The sequence below is a fragment of the Dryas octopetala genome, chromosome 2 (genome assembly GCF_963921425.1).
Source record: "Dryas octopetala chromosome 2, drDryOcto1.1, whole genome shotgun sequence".
In the NCBI taxonomy this organism is placed as follows: Eukaryota; Viridiplantae; Streptophyta; class Magnoliopsida; order Rosales; family Rosaceae; genus Dryas; species Dryas octopetala.
The window spans coordinates 27,366,395-27,387,937 of record NC_141367.1 but is presented as its reverse complement, the minus strand read 5'-3'; the positions used below and the strand labels follow the sequence as shown (position 1 = coordinate 27,387,937).

At 35.9% G+C, this 21,543-nt stretch overlaps 2 protein-coding genes and 1 pseudogene across 2 annotated transcripts; 2 read left to right on the top strand and 1 right to left on the bottom strand.

Annotated features, from left to right (window-relative positions):
• Positions 1-1,161: 1,161 nt before the first annotated feature.
• LOC147295013 (Threonyl-tRNA synthetase) lies at positions 1,162-9,390 on the bottom strand. The gene is made up of 20 exons (XM_086231355.1): positions 9,102-9,390; positions 8,765-9,002; positions 8,628-8,687; positions 8,350-8,439; positions 8,131-8,205; positions 7,881-8,009; positions 7,699-7,788; positions 6,821-6,909; positions 6,636-6,732; positions 6,469-6,555; positions 5,891-5,975; positions 5,255-5,349; positions 4,847-4,879; positions 4,667-4,753; positions 3,787-3,879; positions 3,313-3,405; positions 2,991-3,215; positions 2,379-2,450; positions 1,594-1,665; positions 1,162-1,439 (listed from the first exon to the last, which is right to left on the bottom strand). Exons 1-20 carry the CDS (start codon positions 9,362-9,364, stop codon positions 1,344-1,346), a joined length of 2,169 nt encoding a protein of 722 aa, XP_086087481.1. The 5' UTR covers positions 9,365-9,390; the 3' UTR covers positions 1,162-1,343.
• A 5,352-nt stretch (positions 9,391-14,742) lies between these two features.
• On the top strand, positions 14,743-15,483 carry LOC147295012 (uncharacterized). Its single transcript, XM_086233978.1, has one exon. It carries the CDS (start codon positions 15,073-15,075, stop codon positions 15,349-15,351), a length of 279 nt encoding a protein of 92 aa, XP_086090104.1. The 5' UTR covers positions 14,743-15,072; the 3' UTR covers positions 15,352-15,483.
• Positions 15,484-19,231: 3,748 nt separating this feature from the next.
• Positions 19,232-21,103, top strand: LOC147295011 (RING-H2 finger protein ATL46 pseudogene; annotated as a pseudogene).
• Positions 21,104-21,543: the final 440 nt, after the last annotated feature.

Sequence of the window (21,543 nt, the reverse complement as noted above, 5' to 3'; positions counted from 1 at the left end):
CTAATTAGCTTTGCTTCTTGTGGATGGCATGTCAAGGATCTTCTTGCTACCTCCTCTTATATATATGAATGACATGTTTGATTACTTCGTTAGATATGACCATATCTTGACAATGAAAGGCTTGCTGAAAATACGTACGACAACTGCAAGAGGATGCATATATGTATTTATGTCATCATAAAGAGAGAGGTGGGCAAAAAATTAAAAATCTCTCCTGGACAATATTGTTGAGATAACTGTCTCAATAAACAATACCAAAACAGCAAACGCATCCCTAGGTTATTTAATCCCTCAACTCACCCTCATTATTTTATATATATTTTTGTCTATAATGTGGAATGTGAGAGTCGAACTCGTTGTAAGGATAACTAATCCTTTTTACCGCTAGAATTATAAGCCCACAACCTTCCATTCTTATCTTAAGTGAGATGAGATGATACCAAATTTTTATTGTTGTTTATGTAGATGGTCATTTATTTCATGGAAATATTTGGGTTATAAAGAAGCCAACCAATCCAGTTCGGTGCAATGTTGAGATTGAGTCGCTGTTAGATTAATATATAGATAAATGAGATACGCGATCGGTAAGATACAACATTCAAGAACCTTATTTGAGGACCACGCAGAGTAGTGTTTAAGCACTTCACCAAGTATTTTAATGTGTAAGAATGTGCATATATTAGTGTCGAGAAAATCCGATGGTTATGGTTACAAAAAAACAGTGTAATTATAAACACATTATTTACTTAAACACTCAAACGGTTATTAAAGCACCTTGGTGTTTAGTGCTTCAATTAAAATCAAACAATCAATTATTAAAGATAATATTTGCTTATATACTCTAATCTTTTTAAATTGAATCATTGGATGAAAATCCAACTTTTGAGTATGATATGTATCCTCTTGAATATTCAAGTACGATATTTTTTATGCAACTTGTATGATATGTATCTTCTTGAAAACCAAACTTAGAGTATGATATGTTTGATATGTATCCTCTTGAATATTCAAGTACTAACATTCACGAGGATACTTAACATTCTTGAGTATGATATGTTTGCAATATGTATATACGTATCCTCTTGAATATTCAAATATTAATGTCACCATGAAATGCAAATAGAAGGGTTTACTGCACACATGCATGATACAATTAAAGAAAAAAACGAAAGCTATCATATAAACAAATCTGAATCTGCAAAAAGGAAATTACAGTACCAAGACATTGTAGTACTAGAATATTAAACAGGGATTAACAGCTAATTTTTCAGTGAGATCACAAAATCCCCCCATGCGTGGGAGGAAGTCTAAGATTACTTTGAGCATTCTTCAAAAAGAAAATCCTAATGGAAAGCTTCTACTTCGTCCTTAAAGTGGTTGAGTAGGCTTTCGATGCCCATTACTGTGACATCTTTCTTATCTCTGACCCGTAAGCTCACCTGAAACGATAAGGATCAAGGATTAACTTCTCACTCGAATGGCAAAAGTTCATGACAAATAACACAAGTAAGGGACATAATGTTCGTGGTCAGACAACTGCAACTAGGGTGAAATACAGCATAAACAAAGTAGAGTATTAGAAACGAAGAGAACCTGTCCAGTTTTGACTTCCTCCTCACCAACAACTAGAATGTAGTTGTACTGTGCCACCTGAGCTTCTCGTACCTGCAGGAACAAACAGTCATTAAACAAAAAAGATTTCAGTTCAGCAAAGAAATTGACACTGCTGAAGCTAGATGCATAAATGATTGGGTTGCGCTCACTATATTGCAAACAGATTGAATCTGTATCAGTATTGAGCTGTATAATGGTGTGCGCTAAAATTAGTATATGAATTAAAATATTATGGCACTAACCTACACTGGCTTCTATCAACAAATTATTAAAAACTAAGCCCTTGGGGTTAGCCTAAGTGGTGTGAGAGTGGATGGGGTAATGAGTTAAGATTAAGTTAGGTATCGAACCTCCAATGTAATAAATAAATAAAACAAATTATTAAAAACCACATGGTATCACAGCAGTAGTATTATAAGAATGATGTGGTAGTTTCCTTAATTAGCTTATCTTCAACGGTCAATATTTCACATGTGTAAGATTACAGATACCTATTACATTACATCTTAATTACATATCTAAACTCTTCAGCCCAATGTAATTATATTGTATTTGATTTATGCAACAATATTGACTGCAGAGCGTTAATTATCTTGTTAAAATTAATTCCTCCCCTGTGACAGTAGACTTATTGGACATCATTAAACTACAACTTAAGCTGATATCAGAATTTCTAACATGAGAAAAACAATTTATACGAGTTTATCTAGGTCAACCCGAAAAATGGAAAATTTAATGCTGAGGACAAAGTTATGAATGCATACCTTTTTATTTATGGTTCTATCACTTGTGTCAACATCAACATAATAACCAGCCTGATGGATCTGATCCCGAACCTACAAAAAAGCAACAATAGCTTTTAACCCATGACTTCATATTCAAATATTTTATCCATTAGTGAATCACATTTAAGCATCTTGTACAACTACTAACAAAACACATTAATTTTTCAAATGAGCAATATACTTCAAATTTCTTAAACTACCAAACCAGCAAGTACTTCTGAAATACCACTCCTTGTGATGTGTGATGTGTGAATGTCTTGTACTTTATTAATGACACTAAATCATTGGAATCACATGGAAACACAAAGAAAAGAATAATACCGGCTTCATTATTTCATGATATCCAAAAACAGTAACAAAAAACTCATACTAGTGATGAACATTAGTCGATATTGACAAAATTTTAATGAAACCAAGCACCAAACCAACCCTTTTTTATTGAAATTTGGAAGCACTAAAACCAACCTTGATCAGTTATTAATGGCACTCATATGCATCAAATGTAAAATTCCTGAAGGGGAACAGCAAAAAGCAAATAGATATTTATAGAGCTCAGCCAACAAAGGCCACAAAAGCCTACTATCAAATTACCTGTAGAGCATAAGGCAGGGATTTGTCCGAGACAGGGCAAACAATTGCCTGACGTGGACTAAGCCAGAAGGGCCATTTCCCTTTGTAGTGTTCCAACAGTACAGCAAACATACGCTCAACAGAACCTAAAACAGCTCTGTGTATCATAACAGGTGTCTCCCTCTTGCCTTCTTCACCCTCTGCTGAGTAATACAGCTCGAAACGAGCAGGAAGCTGAAAATCAAGCTGCACCCACAGTATTTTTTTCCAATATGGTTACACAACAAAAAAAAAAAACAGAAAGAGGTCTAAGAAAGTTTTTTTTTCCCCAACTCCCTCTAACCTGTAATGTTGCACACTGAAATTTTCTGTTCAATGCATCAGATAAGCTGATATCAATCTTCGGTCCATAAAATGCACCATCCCCTTCATTTATCTGTATAACATGACTTAACAATGTAAGCATCCAGACACAAAGAAGAAATACAGGGGCACCTATAGTACTGCTTTAAAAAAAAAAAAAACAGATAATGGACCAAAATGACACTCTGCCAATCACAAATTTTGCCATTCTAATCTAATTTCATGGTAAATGGGTGGAGTAGAAAGCTAAACCATTTTAAAGTAGGGTGACTGAGTTTTATCAAGTTTTGAACCCAGTTTGGGATGAGTTCAATAATAAATAGAGCTACCCTGCCTCAAGCACAATGGAATTTGTATAAATTTATACATAAACTTTTATGATCATACAGCATTAGGTACCAAAAGAAGAGTAAGCTAGATGCTAAGGGAAATTACAGCATAAAGGGTAAATTACCTGCCAGGGCTTGCCATTCTCATTTAATGCTTCTGCAAGAGCAGCCTCAGCTTTATCCCATGTTGCTATGTCTCCACTGTATTTTTCTGGCCTCTACAGCACAAACAAAAATACAAATATTTTATAACACGATAAATATGAATTCATCATCCTTCAAACACGCATGCATAGATGTAAATAGATACAGGCAAATACAGAGACTTAACTCATATAAAGTACTCAAATTCAAACTTCCAGCCTAGGCAGCATATATAACATGTGATGAAGAGCATTGTCACTTTTCCACAAGCAATACTATGGTTGCTACCATTACAAATAAACTCCACTCGCTAAATATTTTGAACCACTAGAGTTCTGAATTTATAATCGTTTACAAATATCCATTGTAACATAGAGAAAGAAAAAAAAAAGTCCAAAACTGGGGGGAAAATCATTATTAGTAAAATAAGCTTAGTAATCTCAGTGAGTAATGTGGGTTAAGCAATACTATGGTTGCTACATTACAAATAAACTCCACTCACTAAATATTTTGAACCACTAGAGTTCTGAATTTATAATAGTTTACAAATATCCGTTGTAACATAAAGAAAGAAAAAATAAAAAGTCCAAAACTGTGGGGAAAATCATTATAAGTAAAATAAGCTTAGTAATCTCAGTGAGTAGTGTGGGTTCAAGCATCTTATATTGAGATCCTAGTGTAAAAAAAGATGATAATAATTTGAGGAAAAAAAAAAAAGCACTATTACATAACCCAAGCTCGGGTTTTGTAGGCCATAAAGCAAATTAATCACACAATAATAAATGGCAATGATGCTAATTCATTTCAACCATAAGCAAAGGAGTCAAGAGGTTCATTAAGTATATAGATAAAGAATCTTACTGTTGATAGCTTCAGATCAAAAGTGAAGCCAAATATATTATAGATATACTTGATGAATTCTAAGACACCCTTCACTTCATCTTTTACCTGAAAAATGAAGCACATACATATAAAAGTCTTAAAAACAAAACAAAACCTTAAAAAGTAAGTTATACAGAATGTCAATTAAGTCCAACTCACTTGGGACTCCCTGCAAAAGATGTGTGCATCATCCTGTAGTATATTTTGGACTAAAATTTGTCAGAAGAGTTGTACGTTTACCAGCCAGTGAATAAAAGTAAGGAATGACTTAAAACATATAATTTGGATAAATAAAGTAATATTCATTAGAAAGCACCAAGGGGCACTGGCTAAGTCGTATAAGCTCTTTATGAGTTAATAGCATTTCAAACCAGAATAATCCTAAATGTTTGTAAAGTACATTGATGATGAATATGAGACACCTAAATTAACAGCTAGGGTTATGCTAAAACAAAGGTATTAAAAAACCCCCCAGAAAAATCTACACACACACACACACATATAGAACCAGCAAGCTCCCAATAATACAATTATTCAAACCTGCAACATTAACATCTAAAAGTATACCTGCTGGAATCTCCTAACACGAGTTAATCCAGTGAGTGCACCACTGGCCTCATTCCGATGCAATACCCCAAAATCAGCCAGTCGAAGAGGAAGTTCTTTGTGATCAAGGTTTTAAAAGGAAAAAGAAAACAATGAGAATAAGTATGGTGCAAAGGCTCACACACAAATTAGTAACAATTTCAAATCCTTAGCAGCAAAGTATGGTCCGTCCAAAGATTTTTGCTGAAAGCTAAATTATTTTTGAAAAAAAAAAGAGGGATTCTAGAAATACAAAAATAAGCAAACTAATGTCCCAGCTTAAGCATCAAAACCATGTTGATTAATGAAAAATCCAACAGCTTATGCATCAAAACCATGTCGATTAATGAAACATCCACCAGCTTATGCATCAAAACCATGTCGATCAATAACAGGAAACTCAAGCCCCAAAAAAAATGTCAATTGTACAACAAACTCAATCATGTAGATTTTGACTAATCAAAAAGGAAAGTGTTTTAATGCCACTTGTACATCAGGATCTAATGTCAACTTTGACCAAATCATGCTCAATAAAAACTTATATGCTGAATGAATTTCCTATCAAGCAATTCAAGTGAATAAAACGTGAAAATAAACTTGTCAAAAAAAAAAAAATACCTCTATATGAACGAACCCTATGCTGAAACATTAAACAGTGGCCTGGGCAATTCATTGGCTTCAATCCAAACTCCTGTTTCTCAATCTGCAATGGGAACTTGACATCATCAGATACAAAGATACAAAATCCAGTAAGTTAAACATAGTCCTGTTCAAGTGTTCGTTTACATAGCATAACTAATTAACGATGATCTCAATCATCTGCATTGAATTCCATACCATAATTTCCATATTATGTTTTGGTCAAGCAACAGACTTTTCCTTCATGACTCAGCTATATAAAATTCCCGAGAAATAGTAAGACAAGTTTAGTTGGCACCAGATAGGCTGTCAGCCTGTTATACAACAATATGTATATAGCCAATATCTGATATTCATTCATATCACACAAAAAAATAAACAAAATATACATTGTCAAATCTGTGTATTGACCTGTCAAATCTGTGTATTGACCTTATTTTTATATCTGCCCATTAATTTGTTTTCCATTTCCTTGATCCCCCACAGTCAGATTACTTTTAAGCATGAAGGTTTCGACATAAGTAAACACAATGGTATCAAGTTATATCAAAACTCACCTCAAAACAAAACATATTATCCTTGTAATGTTCAGCATGACCAGATGTTTCCCAAAGTTGCATATTGTACATGTTTGGTGATATAACCTACCAAATAAAAATAAATTAGGTGCAAATTATTTAAGATTATTAATAAATGAAGTGAAAACTGAACATTGACTGTCAACCTCAAGGTATCCTCTCTCTCTATATTGATTTCGTATGAACTCCATTAATTTGTTATAAATCCGAGTCCCATTAGGGAGGAAGAACCAACTTCCTGGGCTGAACTTGACAAGAAGAAATAATCAAATGGAAATCATGGACAATCTAGATCACTTAAGCAATGAAAAAACATTAACTCAATACATACCTAAGTGGGTGACAAAAGAAAAGCTCCTGGGTTGTACCCAACAATCTGTGGTCATATTTTTTTGCTTCTTCCAGGTGCTGGATATATGCCTGCAGAAAAAGTTGATGTTGGTAAGAAAATGAAATAATTCAAGACCAATGTCCAGATATGGCATTGGCTAGCTTTTATTGCTTTTCTATCAAAATTCACAACTTGATCTCTACATATTAATTCCTCACCCAATAGCTACCTGTAGCACTAATTGTAGCTTAGATTGCACTATGATTTACAAGCTTAAGTTAAAGAGGGTCTGAAATTCATGTCTCTGACAAATATTGCTTCACATAATATTATACCAAGCGTGTTGCTTAAAAACATTGAACTTCATAAAGCTTCATTAATTTCAGTTTACATGGCTCAAAAGCACACCCAATGAGCTACTGACTAGTTATTACAAAGGTAACTTCTCAATTTATAAAATATCATGAGAGACCCGCCACATGTTTTGATTATGATATTTGTACTTCAATATGAGGTACTAGAGCCACCAGATTTAAGTTTAAGAATCAAAGTATTTCAGGTACCACTATACTAGGGTGTTTGATTAACCAGTAGGCAACATCTTATTTTCTTTACACATGTGAAACCTTTTTCATTTCATTGAAGTGCACTCTCTGAGCTATATTCAGTTCTTATAGTGAAATTCAATTTTATCAGTTAGCAATGAAATTCTTATCCATACTTTTTCTTCGGTATAAATATGAGGAATTAGTGCAACAATGTGCATGAAGGAACTCTAGATTTTAATGCTAGGAAACTTAGCTGAAGCAGCTGATACAAATAAGAAAGCAGATAAGAAAAACCAAAGTACAAAAAGGTCAAAACAGAAAGAATATCACCTGCAAACGTTTTTTATCGGGATAAGATATTCCATAAACTCTCTGTAAACTTTCACGATCTTTATTTCCCCTCCAGTAGGCTGCAGAAGCCTGGAATTACAATGTTAAATATCCACACACAACACATGCTAACAAGATGAAAATTACAAATTACAGATTTAAAAGGCCATGGAAACACATACCTTCAAACATGCAAATGCTTTGACAAAGGATGTATTTGGTATATGGGGTCCACGACACAAGTCAACCAAGGGGCCACATCTATATACGGTGATAGTTTTGTCTGCCGGAAGATCATTGATGATTTCAACCTGATTAAAATAGTGCAAAATAGAAACATATCTGAAATTGATTTTGAAAGTATGAATGCATATACAAAAGTAGTTAACAGTCAATTACTTATAAGACACAAAACTAAGCAGCTTCACTTACCTTGAATTTATTATCAGAAAAAATCTCAAGTGCCTGTTCCTTTGATACTTCAATGCGCTCAAAAGGCTGTTTCTCCTGGGAAAAAAGAAACAACTAACCAGTCAAGGATTCTCAACAAGAAAGAGCAAAATGTTGAAACATCTTATGGGTTTGCAATCAGTCAGGGAGCAATTTCCTCCATACAACAAACAGACATTTTCACAAGAGAAAAACCAATACCTTAACTGCCTTCTCTGCCCCTGATTCAATTTGCTTGAAATGCTCTTCATTCAAGCCCAAATCGCCATAAAATGCATCATAATAGAAACCCTGTTATTGAATTCAATCGTTTCATAAGGGAACTATATGAGTAATCACGGAAACTGATAGCATCGAATGCAAACAATCACGGAATCATTTCAAACAATACTCGGCAAAAACAAAGCAGTCAAATTACTCAAAGACTCAAAGTAAATGAGCATGTTAATATAGCCAAGAATCAACATAAACAATCGAACCTCTCCTCTAGTGGTGCAAGGACCAATGCAGAGCTTGCATCCATACTCCACCTCAAGTGCCTGCACCGTATCAAAACTTAAATCAATCCAACCGAAACCAAAAACCTTAAACATTTCAATAACTCCCAGGTACCCACCTGTCCAAGAATGTGAGCGCTCGAATGCCAAAATGTATCACGGCCAAGGTCGTCTTCAAAAGTGAAGAGCTTAAGCTCAGAGTCGCCCTCCAAAGGCCTGGTCATGTCCCACAGAACCCCATTGACCTCAGAAATCAGAGCGTTCGAAGCCAAACTCTTTGAAATCTCCTTGGCAATGTCAAATGGCGAAGTCACCCACTTCTTCCCCTCCTTCACCTTCCCGTCCGGCAATGTAATCCTACAAAAACCCCCGAAGAGAATCAAATTCCAAGAAATGTATACACACATATACAACAAACAGAAGACGAGGTTCGAATTGAGAGGGTTTAGGGTTTACTTTATGGCATCGGAGGGGAGGGACTGGCGGTGGGCCTGTTGTTGGGCCTGGATGGACTGGAAGAGCTGGATGCGCTTCGGAATAACGGTCTGGAGGTAGGCCTCGTCTTTTGGATGGGCGACCATGGCGGTTGCTGGTGGTGGTGGTTGTACGGACGAGAAGAGGCGGAGATAGGCTTTTCTGTTTAGCTGAGGTGAGGAATAGTAGCAGTTACGGCGGAGACAGAATGAGAGAGCAGCTGTCCAGGTTTTAGAGCATTGCATATAAACTATCTCCACCAAGGGTTAGGCCTTTCTTTGTTATATGAAAGAGGCCTGCGTGGACATCAAGCAATGGACCAATGACCGCGTTTTGACCTTTTTTAACCGTTAGAATTATCAATTAAATTGTTTTCCTTTTTCTCTTCTGGGGTTTTGAACCCAGCCCAGTTCAGTCCAGTGTTCTACATGCAGATCAAAAACTATGAAGAATGGGCCATAAAGGGGCTTGACTAATGAGCCCAGTCTTGAAACAAATAGCAAAACTAAGAGTCCACATATCATCACCGTCTAAATTTGGGGGTCCAATAAGACGACCAAGCAATGAAGAGGGCTAAGAAAAATTTGTATAAACAAAATTGGAAAAAGTAGACATGTGCAATGAAGAGGACTAAAAAAGTAAAAAGTGGAAAGGAGTTGCGGAATGAAGACAAACAAGTGCACAGGAATTTGAAGTGGACACCTCCCACTCCCTTTGGGGATTGCCCGTTGGGGTAACAAAATCGCAAACCAACTTGGCGGGGTCTCAGGGGTTCATTCACAACAAACAACGGAGTAGTCGATCATCGACATGTGCAACCATGTGCGTTCCGTTCCCACCACAATTCGTCAGGTCCAGCTAATTAAGAACCCACCAATGTAACATGTTAATATGGTATTATTTATTTATTTAAATTATAATATAAGTATAATTATTATATTTAAAATTCTGAATTATAAAAGATACTCTTAAAAAATAGTACACTTATTATAATTTGATATACTATATGATGTTACAGTTATATTTTAACACTTTTGGCTAACTTTCAACCATCTCACACGCACCAGCTAGCTATAGCTTCCTAGAGCTTGCTAGAGATAGATAGACAAACTTAACTCTTTTCAAACCCTCCACGTACCACTCTAAGCCACTAGCTATGCCCAGCTCTACTATACTCTTACCCCACCCCGCTCATGAATCATCATCATATGGTTGCTAAAGACTCCTATCTTATAAATATGAGAATAGGATCGATCAAGTCCCCATCTCAGTGCGTCTGTGCATGTGACTCTGTATGCATATGTCCACTTCCAATTTTGATCTGTAACCTAATTTGAGGTGAACATGTCAGTGTCTATTATTTATATTTTTTGTTACGTAAATTTCATGTTGTCAGACTATCAATTTAATCGAACTATGTGCATATATATTCACACTTTTATTTAGTAATAAAATCTTGATCAATTAGTTTGATCTAGTTGTTAATTCTCATTGATTTCCCTGTCAAATTTGGGTTATTAGTCTTAACTATATTGATTTTTTACTTAAAAGGTGGGGCAAACCTATGTGATGAAATGCTTCAAATTAATTAAGACACTTCTCACCTTGAAGTATTGAACCAAAAATTTAGACTACTTGATATGTACTGATTTAGGGGGATTATATATTGTGCTCTCTCAGCTAACTCCATCCTAGCTTATATTTACGTAGCTATGGTCAAGATGCATATGGATTAATGTAGGGTGAGTTGATTGGACGGACCGATCTTGGCCCTTTACTACCCATGCATGCAACCTCCACAAAAGCAAGTCAAAGCCAGCTTTTCCCCTACCTTTTTGTGACTTTTTAATCTTGAACAGCTTTTCAGTTGATTAATCATGCTTCACCTTAATTAGGCGTTGGCGACAACACGCCTGCATATGTCGTTGGTTATTAAAATCTTGTTAAACAAAACTTTTATTTGTAGCATCTCGATTGAGCAAACGAGCCAGCATCAAATGGTTATTTCAAGTATAAAGAACATGCCTACCAATTATACATTATTATCATCAGTTTAGATTAAAAGTAAAGTAATATATCAAAATAAACAAATTAAAAGATCTATTTCCAACTGTTAGTTTTGTTGCATTTTAAGACCCCATTGCCAGCAAGCATGCATATATGTTTAATTAATTATTAGCTTATGCGATCGACAATACATATGATTTCTTCCCATCATTTGCTTCACCCCACATTGTGTGCATTAACTCACCCCACGAGCCAATTGATATATACATATCAAAAAAAATCTACATGTACGGGCATACATATAGATGATCACAAAATGCCAAGCTAGCTTTAAAATTAATTTGAATGATGAACAGCGCGCATTAATGCATATGAAGGTACGTGTATGTGTCTGTTATGCACACCATGTAATATTAAGATACATCTGGCAATGTCATCATCATATAGCTCACATGGCGTGGGTTCAATGTCCTCTTGAAACACTGGAAATTTCCCAGGCCGCATGTAGGGGACCTCTAACCTTTAGCTCATACCTAAAGTAAGTAGCTTCTCTGCCAATTCGTCTTTTCATCTATGTTTCTTTTTATGCAATCCATATTCCATGGGGATTCACCCTAAAATTGCCAACTTAATTTCTATAGGGTTAATTAGCTAGGTAGGGTTTAGCTTTGGTACTATCCATTCACACTTAAATCAATATCTTGTTACATAATACACAATAATTTTTTTAATTTTTCTTTGAGTGCTTATATTCTCACCCCTATCTTATTTCCTTACCCACTTTAGTTTTTAAAAAAATTATTGTAACATTACAAAGTGAAGCCAGAATATATAAGAGGTTTGTTGGTAAAATATATGATTGATAGCTAGCAGACATACAAAAGAGATTGAAGTTCAAATAGATTAATTTAGATCATATACTCTAATCTATGTTTGGTTTGAGATTAAGTTAATTAATTGGCCGGCCTCTTCGATCACCTATACCAACAATTAGACAATTTGTAATTATAATGTTAGACATTTTCCAAAAAGTTGAGAAGGGTTTGGTTTGACTTATCCAACAATAAGTAATAGTACATACCTTGCTTTCTGGTTCCCAGTAGCTCTCTCGGAATACAAACCATGAAACTTAATTATTGTTCTTCTTATTAATTTATCTTCCAAGATATAATAAATTCCAAGCAGGTTAAAATTTATATTTTCTTAATTTGTATCCTTCTTTGTATTGGTTGCATTTGTACTTCAATTTCTCCTCATTAATTTATTGATTTTCAGATATAATTGAATTATAAAATTTGGCCCCCTCACTTTAAATTACAGCTTGATTAATTCCATTATTAAACATAACATGTCAATTATCTAATAAAAAATATTACTCTTTACATATAAAATAAAAAGGCTTAATTATCGATTTACCACCCAAAATTGTAACTCATTCCCACTTTACCACCTGAAAGTTTTTTTGTCCCAGATTACCACCTATAACTTACATCCGTGTCCCATTTTACCTTGTTTCGTCAACAATTCCGTTAATGCTGACGTGGCGCGCTGGATGTGCGCCACGTGTCACAAGTTTTTTGTATTTTTTGATTTTTTTGATTTTTCTATTTTTATAAACTTTGAAAATTAATTAAAAATAGCTCCGAACTTAGAAAAATACACGGAAAATTCCTACCGACTTGTCTTAACTAGTACTAATTTACTATGGGGTCAAAATGCCAATTTTCCCTCTAAAAATTTTCAAAAAATTTGGAAAGTCCAAATTTATTTCTAGAAAATTAAAATACTCTAGACTCTTTAAAAATTCATAAAATAATCTCCCGAACTCCAAAAAATATGAGGTCTGCACCGTTAGTCTTCTAAAAACTAACAATACCTTTCTCGTAAACACTTGCTACCCAAAAGACCTCTCGGTCTTAGAGAAAAATAAAATTCCCTATAAAATAAATTCTAGAAAAATTCTAAAATTTCTGTAAAGTCTCGAAATAATTCTCTAAAACAAGCTTTTGGTAATTTTTCAAAATATTTTTGAGAATTTGTCCAAGAGTTTACGAAAATTCTAGAATTTTTTCTAGAATTTATTTAATAGAGGAAAATTTATTTTAATTTTTTAGAAATAAATTTGGACTTTCTAATTTTTTTGAAAAATTTTAGAGGGCAAATTGGTAATTTAACCTTATAGTAAATTAGTGCTAGTCAAGACAAGTCCGTAGGAATTTTTCGTGTATTTTTCTGAGCTCGGAGCTATTTTTAATTAATTTTCAAAGTTTATAAAAAAAAATAAAAAAATGCGAAAAAAAAAAAAAGATGTGACACGTGGCGCACATCTAGCGCGCCACGTCAGCATTAACGGCCAGATCGTCAGCATTAACGGAATTGTTGACGGAACAAGGTAAAATGGGACACGGATGTAAGTTACAGGTGGTAATCTGGGACAAAAAAACTTTCAGGTGGTAAAGTGGGAATGAGTTACAATTTTGGATGGTAAATCGATAATTAAACCAAATAAAAAATAGATTTCCAAATTCCCAATTGCAATAGTATGATCCAAACTTTTTCCAAAAATTATTAATATGCATGTTATGCAAAATTATTGCAGTCTCATTATTAGCAACATATATAGGACCAGTTGGCAAAATCGTGCCCATACCATTATGCTCTCATTCATGGTTGATTCAACTTTCAATCATCATCACCTAAAGAAGAAAAATATCGTTTCTCACATAACATTATGTTTCCTCATCTACCATGCATATATAGTAAATTTGGAAAATAAATTAAGAAGATCGATGAGGAGGAAGCATATATGCCTTATTGGGTCCAACCACGTTACAGTTAAACCCCCCACTTGATATCATTATCCATTCAAATTTGTTAAATTTCAATTCCAATCCATTCCACTCTTGCCAGCCAACACATTATCATTATTCATTACAAGACAATAAAAGCTATTTATTTTTCACTTAGCAAATATTGTACGATGAAGAATAATAAATCATATCACTAAAAGTCTAAATCCAACGGTTAAAACCTCGTTCCCAAGTTGTTATTAGCGAGTGGGCCATCCCTCCAAGATTTGATTTTGATCACGTCACAGGCTCTCGTGGAACCCAGTTGGAAAACACTAAACACTCGCACGTGTAACCTTATAATTCCTGTGGTGGGGCCCAGGTGAAATCAAAACCCATGATGGAGTTTCAGTCGTCGGATGCCGGTTCATGAATAAAAGGGTGACGATGACGTAGAGGATCCGATCCCGGCACGTGCGGAGAGGGCAACTGTCGGGATTCGGGTTACGAGGACGGATATGGTAACGAGAAGTTTAAGCAGTAGAGTTAGTAGTGGCCGGCGTGAGCGTGCGAGAAAGCTGTCAGACACGTGTGTGGGTCTTTGAAAGGTAAGCAAATTGGGCCGGGGGCCCACACCTGATGGCCTGATATGGCAAAACGACAACAAAATTGTGCTAGTGAGAGAAAATTGAAGAAAGGACTAGCTTATGAACTTATTATTATTTTTTAATTTTTAATATTTTCATTCATTGATTGGTGTAAAAGCCAAAATGCCAAAGAGGTAGCACAAAAAAAACATTAATGGCTCGGCTCACATGGCCCATTGGCCCGTCCGTCCTAGCCATTAACACTCCTTCACAAGTCACAACCTTCCCTAGCTAGTAGAGCTCAGCTAGCTAGCTTCCCATCATTTATAGCCCTCTCATCCCTTCACCATTCATTTCTCATTTGCTTTGGTTTGCTTGCTACAACTTAGATCTCTTAAGAACTTAGAACACCATTCTATATTTCTATATTTTCCAATTCATCAATATCATTCACAAAGACTACCCAGTTTCCTATGCTTTTTGGCCATTTGGGTATTGCCTAGCTAGCTAGCTTTGTGTTACATATATTAACCATATATACATTACATATTTCTTTGGAGTTGGACTACAATGAAATCTCTGGATGGGTTGAAACCTAAAGGGTCGTCGTCTTCTTCTTCTAAGATGAAGATGAGGATGAAGTGGCGGCGGAGGAGGCAGAGGGCGGTGAGTGGTCGTGGGAGGTCGAGTACGTCGGTCCAAGTGAAAGTGAAGAAGCTGCAAATGCTGATTCCGGGAGGGAGAGGGTTGGAGGCAGACCGGCTTTTTCTTCAGACGGCGGATTACATATTGCATTTGAGGTTGCAAGTTAATGTTTTGCAAGCGCTTTCCAAGATTTACAAACTATGAATTAATTGTCTAGCCTACCTTTGCCTAGCTAGCTAGCTAATTGTATCGATGCATGCATTTCGATCTTCAATATTATTATGTCCTCGTAAAAATATACTAAAATGTATGTTTCTTTCTTCTAATGATGGTTAATTATGATGGTTCTTTGAGTAGGGTCTTTTAATATTTATATATCAAGGGGGTGTTAGAATTCAAGGAAATAATGTTTTCAGTAATTCATGTGAAGTATTAATTAAATTGATTTTGCTTCACATTTTTTAAGTGTGAATTTTCCAAAATTTGAGAGCAATGTTGCAAGAAAAATCTCTTCCAAACTTTTTTAATGAATACCTCACATGCATATATGTGAAATATTTGAGGCATAATAATGCACTAAGTACACGTATATATGAATATTTTGGAATTGGAGCTTTTGGCTTGGATATATAATCTCTCATTTGAAAAAAAACAAAAAAAAAAGATATATAATCTCTCAAATCCATATATATAATAATAATATTGCTATTGTATGTGAAGTTTCTATAATTCACTTTTGGTTGTTAATCGGAATGAATGGATGCTTGGGTATGTGTAAAAATGTAGTGCTAGCTATTGAGAATAGTTTATGTATATATACTTATGAAAGAGAGAGATAGAGATTCTGACTTATGAGTTATGAGACTAATTTTGTTCCCCAGTCAACAAGTCACTGAGAAATTAAGTAAACAAATCCATTTATACATTTATACTATATTTATGGAATATGTAATGAAATTAAGAACCTTCTAAAGTAGTTGGCAAGTTGGGGTCGACTCCCATCTGTAGGTTGAAATATCCACCAGAATTCCTTCATGTTGAGATTTATAAAATTAGGATAACTATCAGTGTTTCTAATACCACCGAAGCAAATTTTAAAGTGTGTTAATTAGGTGCTGATAAATGGGCCAATTGAGTTGTTCGCAATTCCTTTCTTCTTTGTTTTTTTTTTTTTTTTTTGTTCACATTTTATAGTTAAAAGTTCAATGGAACATTATTCCTAAATGTTGCTTGCAATAAAATTGCTTTGTTTCCAGCGCATGTGATGTACGTGATTCTTGCATCTAACTGCGTCCAAATTAAAGAAGAGTGACTTGTATATGTAAAGTGAAAACAAACTGTCCATGAACAAACATTAATTCAGATCTGAGACATCTGTACACAAAGGACAACCAGTCCATGTTTGTCACTTAATTTAAAGGAGGAGAAGCTCTACAATATTTAAGCCACCATCTCATGGTATGTAGTATACATGTACCAGTTAAGAAGTGTTTGGCAAAAATCATACTAATATATGCACTTGTCAGACCAAACAACATGTATTCCATGGCCTACCGGCTACCACCACACAACCTTCATTTCCAGCCATATATGCATGTATTGATCGATCATTTCATTTTCAAAAGGTTTCAGTTAGAAATCAAAGATCAGGGAGGGCTAATATCTACATATATATATATATATAATTCAAAATGTTAAAAGTGAAAATCAATTGGCTGAGGTCTACATGATCATTAGTGCCTAATTTTAAACACCCTACTCACCAAAAAAATTTGTCTAAACCCCCACCCATCTAGAAACTCTTTCAAAACCCCCTAAAACTTATAATCCTAAATTACCCTTCTGACGCGCGCTGACGCATGCTGACACATGCTGACGTCACTGTAACTGTATTTTGGTGAAACTGTTTTTTTTTTTTTTTTTGAAATTGAAGTTTTTGCTAAAACTCAATATTTCACTAAAACTAAAATCAAACACTGAAATTGAATTCCATTACACTAAAACTGAATTTCAAAAATTCAGTTACACTGAAACTGAATTTCAAGAATTCAATTACACTGAAACTGAATTTCAGAAATTCAGTTACACTAAATTGAAGAATTCAGTTATGAATTCACTTACTGAAACTGAATTAAGTGATGAAACAATTACACCTCGACTAAAATGCAATTACACCTTAATTAAAAAACAATTACACCTTTACTAAAACAATTACACTTCACTAAAACAGTTACACCTTTACTGAATTCCGTTTCACTAAAAAGAACACAGCAACCTTATAAAAAAAAAATAATAACAATACAATAAGCCATTGAGATGAGAGGAGTAGCCAACAATACAACGTCGTCCGATCATCTCACGCGCGACGAGTACACGACAGTCGCCACTGCCTCGATCTGTTTCTACATGCAAATTTGATTTATCATATTTCAGAACCATAATTTCATTCAAAATTCATTTAAAACTCATGTTTCACGAGCTGAAACTGTTTCATGAGCTGAAACTGTTTCACGAGCTGAAACTGTTTCACGAGCTGAAACTGTTTCACGAACTGAAACTGTTTAATCAATAAATGTAGGCTTAAAGTTCCCTATACACAGTTACAACAACACACAATGAGGTTCGATTTGGGGTTTTTTGATTCATCAGCAATTGGTCCAATCCAAACACATAGCATTGAAGAGTACAATGAGGAGAAGAATATTAGTACCTGACTCGACGGAAATGGCTGCCGGAAAAGCCAGATCGCCGGCGGAGAAGCCGCGGCCTTTGTGGCTTCGATCTGCCGCCGTGGCTGATCAGATGGAAAATCCGAGCACACCATCGTGCTCAGGACGTCGAGAGGAAGAAGGCTTGGGTGGTTTGGCATTCCAACTCCGCCGAAAAAGGCAGATCGCCGGCGGAGAAGCCGCGGCCTTTGTGGCATCGATCTGCCGCCGTGGCTGATCGGATGGAGAATCCGAGCATACCATCGTGCTCAGGACGTCGAGAGGAAGAAGACTTGGGTAGTCCGGCATTCCAACTCCGTCGAAAAAGGCAGATCGCCGGCGAGCACCACCGATCGTAGTCGTGGCGATCTGGCGTCGACGTTTAGTTTAACGGCACGTGGAGGGCATAGGGAGGAAGAGGAAGGAGATGCGAGTCTGATGGGACCGGTCTCGCCGGCAACCGTCGCCAGACGGCGGCGCACGCGCAGGCGACAGCAGCGGGGAGAGAGAGAGAGACGCAGAGGGGAGAGAGGCAACAGATAGGAGAGAGAGAGAGAGAGTATTAGTTGGCTGAAAATGAAAATAAAACAAAAGGGGTAAAACTGGAAAATTAAAATATGGGGAGTCAAAGTTGACTGGGTATTAGTTGACTAGGGGGTTTAGGAAAATATTAAGTGTAAGATTGGGGGTTATAAGAGAGTTAGATTTTGGGTGGAGGTTATGAGAGATTTTATCTCTAACTAGGGGGTTTATAATTATTAACATCATGATCATTTCATCCATGAAAATTGGAAACTCTCCAAAATACAAGAAAACCCTAAGTGGATAGTGTCTCTCATAATCATATAATATGGGTGGATGTTATTAATATTATACCCTACTAATATAAACACATAGTCAAATAATACTCTTACACATTAGATTGGTTATACCACATGACAGTATATCGGTTATACCCTATAATTTTTCCTCCAACTGCTAGCTTGTTCTTATCCCTTCCTTATACTTTGGAGATAGAAGGAAAATGATGGAATGAGCCACCATGTCAATAGCATATGCCTGATATTTCACTCTAAAATCTTAGCAACATTTAAAAACTCTCAAGAACATCCGCACATGAAGTGTGCATGTGCTTAATGGGCTTTTGAGCCCATTTCAAGATCTTGAAATCAGACAACCAAAGGTTCATGGGCCAACTACTTTTGGACACAAAATTGGAGCCATCTGGGTAGGCTAACCAACCCAAGTTACCAAACCCAAAGGTCCCAAACAAAGCCCAAACTTGCACAATAAATTGGCAAATTCAAGATTGTGTACAAGAAAATTGGCACTACCCAAAACTAGGCTCTGCCATCATGCCATAAATGGACATTTTTACCCTCGGTTCTGCTCCTTGGAACCTACGAGCCTAGTACTAAAATTTCTTCGGCCACACCCAATATAAAGAAATTAAAACCCCTCTCAATGAGTACTGCCCGTATAATTTGTTAGGGTTCTTTTTTTTTTCTCTCTCACTGCAACACTGTTTAACAAGACAAGACTCGTCAGTCGTCAAGCACATGACAAAGGGGCTCCATTAATGGCAGATTTCCCAGAACTTGAGGTAGGTACACTGCGAACTGGACAAACTCTAAAATGAGTTCTTTGTTTACATTCGTGCACTGCACACCAGTATATCTTGGTTTCATGTCAAAGCAAGAAAACATAGAGAGGTGGTGTTTCTGGTACCAATGTTAGCCTTCTATAAAGAAAGCTATTGTCTAAATTGGAAATCTGGGTCAAAGATATTTCCTTTTTATTTGTCACATTGTTGACTAAAACTAAATTGGGTTTCTTGAGAATGCAAGAATAAATGTGCCTATTGCTTGTTTTGCTTCAAAGTATGAGACTATGAGTTGGGTTTGATCTAAATGCAAGCAAGGAAGCTTATTTCTCGAGCTTACAAAAAGGTGAAAGTGTGTGTTTGGGTTTAAGAAAGTCGTATAAGTGATGGTGAATTTATTGTGCCACTATTCTAAAATGTCTTGGAATCAAGCTCAAACCAGGCAAAGAAATGGTTTTCTTAGTAGCCATCTTCAATCTCGATCACTTTCCTCTTCTTCTCCTCCTTCCTCTTCTCCTTCACTGCCATATAGTGACTACCAAAAACATTCAAACCCATCACCATCATCCTCTGGCAATAAAATAAGCCCAGCAATTCTTTTCATCATAATTATTCTAGCTGTTATATTTTTTGTATCCGGTATCCTTCACTTGCTTGTTAGATATCTCATAAAGCATAGATCTTCATCAGTTTCTGAGTCCAATAGATACCCAGAAATGTCCGGGTCTGAAGTTTTCCAGAGACAATTGCAACAACTCTTCCATCTTCATGATTCTGGGTTAGATCAAGCTTTTATAGATGCTCTCCCTGTGTTCCTTTATAAAGAGATAAGGGGTCTGAAAGAACCATTTGATTGTCCAGTTTGTCTGTGTGAATTTTCTGAAAAGGACCAGTTGAGATTGCTCCCCATATGTAGCCATGCTTTTCACATTGATTGCATAGACACATGGTTACTGTCTAATTCAACTTGCCCTCTTTGTAGAGGGACCCTATACACTCCAGGGATTGCCATTGAAAACCCAGTCTTTGATTTTGATGATCCAAGGGAAGAAGATGGCTCTTCAGGCAATGGAGGAAGTGGGGTTCTTTCTGGTCAAAAGTCTGCAGAGCATGAGATTGTTGGAGAGAAGAAGGTATTTTCAGTGAGACTTGGCAAATTTAGAAATACAAATGATGGGGGAGGTGGAGGAGGAGGAGGAGGAGGAGTAGTAGAAAGAGCAGAGGGAGAGACCAGTAGTAGTAATTTGGATGCAAGGAGATGTTACTCAATGGGATCATACCAATATGTGGTTGCTGATTTAGAGTTGCAGGTGGCTTTGAGACCCAAAAGAGCAGGTGGCGGTGGATCTGGTGATAGTGTGAGGCTTGTGAAAGGGAGAGTTGGGCAAATTGGGAATTCCAACATTGATGGTGATGCTGAGGGGAAGAAAATTAACATTGGAAGTAAAGGTGAAAGCTTTTCTGTTTCCAAAATTTGGCTATGGCCTAAGAAGGGCAAATTTTCAAGTTCCTCAGAAACCCACACGGCCACTTCCTCTGTTACAGTAGGTTTGCCATGGAGTGATAGATCTCATGGTACATGAAGTTATTTACTGTACATGTACTTTCTTCATTATATCAATGAAACTATTTAATTTTTTCCACAGAGGATTTTTCGGCCTTTGCTTTCTACTAGAATATTATTCCTTTACTGCATGCATGATGCAGCTCGTGTTCTATTACTTGATGGCAAGTGGCAATGTGCTTTATCTTTTCAGTAAAACTCCATGCTTATGTGACTTTGGCAAATGCTTTTACTTTACCTCAAACTTTAGCCTTATACTTAGGGTGTTAATGCTACCCAGCTCAGCTTTTGCCACAGTTCCTAAATATTAGATGCACAGCTTCGTTCGCCTGTACAATTCACATGTTGGGTTGATAATAAACTAGTAACCCCAACCTCCCAAAGAATTTGAAACATTCTGTTTTTTTTTTTAGTATGGTATCCCACCAAACCATGTTATTTATTTCTTCATTTACACCGAAGGAGAAAGAAAAAGAAAAAGAAAAAGAAAAAGAAAAAGAAAAAGAAAAAGAAAAAGAAAA

Coding starts and splice junctions, on each gene's coding strand:
- LOC147295013 (XM_086231355.1), bottom strand. CDS start 9,364: ATGCAATGCTCTAAAACCTGGACAGCTGCTCTCTCATTCTGTCTCCGC. Junction 3,880..4,666: donor TTGATCTGAAGCTATCAACA/GTAAGATTCTTT, acceptor TTTGTGCTGTAG/AGGCCAGAAAAATACAGTGG. Junction 3,216..3,312: donor TTCAGTGTGCAACATTACAG/GTTAGAGGGAGT, acceptor CTGTGGGTGCAG/CTTGATTTTCAGCTTCCTGC.
- LOC147295012 (XM_086233978.1), top strand. CDS start 15,073: ATGAAATCTCTGGATGGGTTGAAACCTAAAGGGTCGTCGTCTTCTTCT.